The sequence below is a fragment of the Letharia columbiana genome, assembly GCF_014066305.1.
Source record: "Letharia columbiana isolate WasteWater2 chromosome Unknown Sc0000026_s0, whole genome shotgun sequence".
Lineage (NCBI taxonomy): Eukaryota > Fungi > Ascomycota > Lecanoromycetes > Lecanorales > Parmeliaceae > Letharia > Letharia columbiana.
Window position 1 is genome coordinate 607,893 of NW_023501068.1, and position 5,766 is coordinate 613,658.

The 5,766-nt window shown below is 32.1% G+C and overlaps 1 protein-coding gene across 1 annotated transcript; it reads right to left on the reverse strand.

The window, feature by feature from the left end:
- Nucleotides 1-1,096: 1,096 nt before the first annotated feature.
- Nucleotides 1,097-2,122, reverse strand: HO173_007890 (uncharacterized protein; the record flags this gene model as incomplete). The annotated part of the gene is made up of 1 exon (XM_037309790.1): nt 1,097-2,122. One exon carries the CDS (start codon nt 2,120-2,122, stop codon nt 1,097-1,099), a length of 1,026 nt encoding a protein of 341 aa, XP_037163467.1.
- Nucleotides 2,123-5,766: the final 3,644 nt, after the last annotated feature.

The window sequence follows — 5,766 nt, forward strand, 5'->3', positions numbered from 1 at the left end:
ATGTTATAGATTTAATTTATAGATCTTTACTCGTATATAATATTAAGTTACTTATTTAATCTTTTTTAAATATTATTATAAATGAATTATTAAATTTAATTAAAAAGATTAATATTAAATAATTTTATACTTAATTAAAATATCTATATTTCTAATTATTTTTATATTCTATTAAAATTTAATTATTAAAAATATTTATATAATTTATCTTCTTTTATTTATTATAAATATATTTTTAAAAATATAATTATTATTATTATTTATCTATATTAAATTATCTCTTAATAATTATATTAATATAAATAGAGAATTTATAAATAGAGTTAACGTAGTTTTTTATCTAGCTCGAGAGTTAAAAGCTTAATATATAGATTATACGCGGGAGGCTACATTAGTACGAACGGGGGTACTAGGGGGTGCAAAAAGTGACGAGGTTAACTAGGCCGGATTTGGACGTAACCACATAGCAACCCCTGGGAGGAGATTTCCCTAGAAGAAATCCAGAAACGGATCGATGAGATGTCGGGACGCTGTTTATGGCTTGTAAATAACAGTGGCAAGGGTATTAAATCAGCTACGTGGTGATCTGATAGTGGTAGAATAGCAGAAATGTAGCCAGTTTGGTCTGGAGAAGCTATGTCCAAATCCGTCCTAGTTGGCCTCGTCACTTTTTGCCCCCCTGGTGGGGGACTGTCGAAGGGGGACTGTCCGGAGTCAAGTTGCGAGTTGCCGTAGAGACTCAGCCTTACTCGTACAGGGCTGTGGTCTAACCGTATCGGGCTAGCCTTGCTTACCGCGAACTTATGTAAGCCTTTTGCTCGTAGCATCAGAACTTCTACCCTTAGTTAATTCATACTACTTGAACTTACACACATAAAACTTCGTCGGGTCATCTACATCTGATAGTATATCTCTCATTCTCTGTATCAACCCCTAATCAAACCGAATCGATATTGATTTTAGCTTTATCCAAACCTCCCCCCGCCGGCTCGCGCCCTCAACCGCTAAATCGAAGCCGATGTCAAGATGCTTGCTTCATGTGTCCCCCCGTCTCGAATTTTAGTTCCACAAGCGACTGCATACCTGACCTGGTCAGTCAGTATCCGTACTTCTTCGAAAAGAAATCGGCCAAAAACCCAGCGGAGATCGCGGTGCCGACATAACCACTTCCAGGACCAAACGCCCAAGCGCAACTGTCGCCGTCTTCCAAATCGACAACCCAAATCATCCTTGCCAACAGGAGAGCGGCTCCGCCACACGATATAGCGTAGTATGGTGCGCCAAAACCTGCCAGTTGACCCGCCAATACCAGAAAGTAGAGCTGCACGGCAGTCGCTATGTAGCAGGCTGGTTTCGTTCCCTTCCTTCCGAGGCGTACGGCGAGTCCTTTGACGCCAGCCTTCAGGTCATCGAGGTAATCCTGATGAGCGTAAATGGTGTCAAAGATGACAGTCCAGATAATCCCAGCGATGTATAGACATGCCGCTGACTGGGCCAGTGGTGCTTCGATGACTTTGGACACACGGGCTGAGAGATCCAACGACGGGTCCAACAGAGGCGTCAGCGGATCCTTCCCGACCATCGCAGTCACCAGAAAGATGGCATAAGACAGCCCGAATCCCAGCTCGACTTGGGGGTAGTTTGTGCAGCGCTTCAGGAAGGGGTAGATGAACAAGAGAACGCCGTCTACGGTGGCGTGAATTAACGTCAAATTGTCGAAGGGTAACAAGATGCAGACTCCAACGGCAATCTGTACGGCGGTGAAGAAATGCGCCTGCACCGTCGTGACGGCACCCCGTGGAATAGGCCTCACTCGGCAGCGAGCGACCTGGCGATCAAAGTCCTGATCTTGGTTGTCGTTCCAGGTGCAGGTAATGCCGCGGAAGACGGTGGTCCATAAACCCATGTGCGCTGCGAGGAGCACAAGAGCTTTCAGATCAATATCGCTGGAGAATGGGGGGATGTTGATGGCAAACCCAAGCCCTATCAAGTAGTGCCAGTAGAAAGCCCAGAACCCTGACAGACGGTCGAGACGCATGAGTTCGGCGTACGGAACCCATGCGTCTGGTATGAAGCGAAAGAGGCCATGACTCGGCTTGCTGTAGCCTTTGACTTCATTCATGGCGGGGGAGGGACTGGTACCGTCCGGGCTATGATGGGTATACTTGGTATAGGACTGCCAGGGTCACTCATAATAGAGAGAAGCGGTATGATGATGGGTAATATATGCAATCCCCCCGAGGGCCCAGGGTCGGAGGATTGGAACGGGAAGGGCTATCGTACTAGTACTAAAGCCTCGGGGCCGGACCTATCATCACCTTTATCCTTTATTATAAACATCCGTATCTGCTACAGAAGAAATCAGGGTATTTCCTGAGAGCAACAGATTAGGGACACATACATAAAGGATTTACGTAGCATAAGCGTGGCAGTCTGGCCTGAATTCTTTAGTTACCTTACGGAGCTTTTTCCGTCTTACCTGCATAGAAACGAGGGGGCGGATCCATGTATGAAGGACTTACATAGTATAAGCGTGGCAGTCTGGCCTGAGATTCTTTAGTTGCCTTACGCAGCCTTTTCCGTCTTACCTGCATAGAAACGAGGGGGCGGATCCTAAAGGCCGTAATGATGACCGTCTCGTCCACCAAGGCTGCCCGAAGCTGAGATGCTTGGTTGTCCCATGTATAGAAACAAGGCAATGGGTAGCAGACCTACTGTAGGTCCCCACCAGGGAACGTCGGTAGTTCTCCGAATCGTCGGTGGGTGTAACCACGGGATACGATAATCTGGGCATTGTAACTCCTTGGTAGTGAAATCTTGACCCGCGTTATCACACCGCATACGTTCCATAGCAATTTGTGTCGTAGGTTCGTCAGTATCGGACACCTCGGAAGCCTATCTTAATGTCAGGGGTATGGTGCACTACTGAGTGGCAGACTGTTAGAAAAGGGGCTTTGTGGGTCTTAAGCGCCGAGAGGACCCTAGATCGCTTAATCTACATACGCTTGACGGAGTCTTAGCGGATAAGCTTAGATAAGCGATCCCCTCGAGTTTTCTTTACTTTCTTAAAAATTAATTTTATTATTAAATCTATATATAAATATATATATCTTTTTAATTCTATATTACTATATAGCTTTAAAGCTCTAATTTAAAATTAAGTTTAATAATTTTTATTCTTTTAATTCTATTTAAAGATAGCGATTTAAAATTAATATAATAATTACTATAAAAGTATTATTATAATACTTATAAAAGAAATTACTATTATTAAATATAATATTAAATTAAAATATTATTATAATATAATTAAAGATATTAGAGTATATTATAAATTTTTATAAAAAGATTTTTATATTAATTATAGATAATAATTTAAGAAAAGAATTAAGTAATAAGAATATTAATATTAATATAATTAATAGTTACTAAGAAAGTATCTCTAATAAAGAATAAGATATTAATTAAGTAAGTAATAAATAAATTTATTTATATATTAAATAATAGAAATTAATATTTTACTTATAGTCGAGATAAATTTATATAAAAATGTTATCTTTAATTTTTAAAAGTAGAGATTATATTATTTAAATAAAATTAAATATTTTTAAATTATAGTTATAATAGTAATAATAATATATTTAAATTAATAACGATTTATAAAATAAAGAGAATTTTAATTAAATTTTAATTTTAAATATAATAATATTATCTAGTAATTTCGAAAGATAATTAAGTTAGAGAAATTATTAGTTTATTATAAAAAGATAATTTAAAAATACTAAATTTTTATATAAAAGATAAATAAGATATTTTATCTAATCTTAAAAGACTTTCTTATTAAAATCTTTAATAGTAATTAAAAAAAGCTATAGACTAATTAAAAGAAAAGATTTTTAAATTATAATTATTAGTATATATAATAGAATAACGTAGAGCTAAATTAGAAAATCTTAAATTTATATATATAGCTAATTATAAATTTAATAGATTTACGCTTTTTAATTAGATGTCGTAGATAAATAAATTACGTAATTATTAAAATCTCTTTTTCTACTTTTAATCTTTTAATAACTTTATTATTTTCTATTAAAATTTAAAAAAAAATTTCAAGTTATAAATCGTAATTTACGCTTTTTAAAAATGAGAAAATCTTAAAATTTAATCTTATAGTTTTTTAAAGGTAAGAAATTTAAATATCGCTTATTAAAGATCGCTTATCGAAGATCGTTTATCAAATTTACTCGACAGCTCTAATAAAAAAAAAGGTTATAAATTTAATTTATAGGCCTTTACTCGTATATAATAAAAAGTTAATAAACTTTCTATTAAATTAAATTATAGATTTAATAAATTATAGATTTAATAAATTATAGATTTAATAAATTATAGATTTAATAAATTATAGATTTAATATTATTTAAGCGTATATAGATATTAATTAAAAGTAAAATAAAAATATATATTAATATTATCTTTAATATCTAAAGATATAAATTAATATCTATCTTAAAAATTAATTTTAAAAAATTAATTCTTTATAAAACTTTATTTTAATCTTCGTTATTAATTAGCTAATAGTTAAATTATATTAATTAAGCGAAATAAACTTATAATACTTATAATATACTTAAAGAAAATTTAAATTTAAAAGAATATAAAGTAGATAATATTTTTATCTTATAGAAAGATTAATATTAAAGAAATTAAAATTCTTTATATATAAGTAGAAACGAATTATAATTATCGCGTAGATAAATTAATTTAAACTTAAAGAATAAATAATTTAGAGATTATAAGTTTAAAGATATATTTAAGAATAATAAATCTTATTTAAATAATATAAAGTATTATAATTATAAATAAAAAGAGTATTATATCTCTATTTATATTAAATTATAAAATAGAGACTAAATAATCTTAATAAAATATTAATTATCTTAATTAATAAATATAAGCTTTATATAATCGACTCGATAAGAAAAGAAAATTTCTTATTAAAGATTTTATAAAGATAAAAATAAAGATAGAAATAATATTTATTTTGTCGTTAATTTATAAAGATAGAGTATCTTAAAATAATTAAGATAAGTTAGAGAGTTTTATAAAGATTTATTTCGATAATAATATAGAGATAAATATATAAAATTAATATTCTATAGTTAAATAGAATCTAATTAAAATTAATTATCTATAAATCTAAAAAGTTTCTTTTCATATGATTTCCGCCGGGTCCGCACCATAAGCACGATTTAGCACGATTTAGTCTATTAAACAGACTTTATCTATATCTAATCCTTTCCGCCAATTCCGCCAATTCAGCAACTTTAAAAAATTTTAGCAACTTCAAAAATTTTATATAATATACTTTAATATACTCTAAGTACTATTCTATATACATATAACATCAATATATATCATTATCAATATGCGTATCATTATATATACGCATTATTGTACGCTATATTAGAGTATTATCCACGCGACTAATTTTATTAAATCGTCTAATTTCGTAGCCAAATTTAAGTTAGCGTTAATACTTATCGCCGTAGAACCTTACCGTCGTAACGTCGATTATTAAAACTTTTCTTTTTTATACATATTACTATTAAACTAATAGAACTAGCGGAAAAGATTAGAATAGTTACTAAACCGGCGGAATTTTAACTGATTTTTAAGATAGTTGCTGAATCGGCGGAATTCTTAATTTCAGCCCTATTCGCAAGATCAGCAATTTGAAATTTAGCAGGAACTTTTCAGATTTGC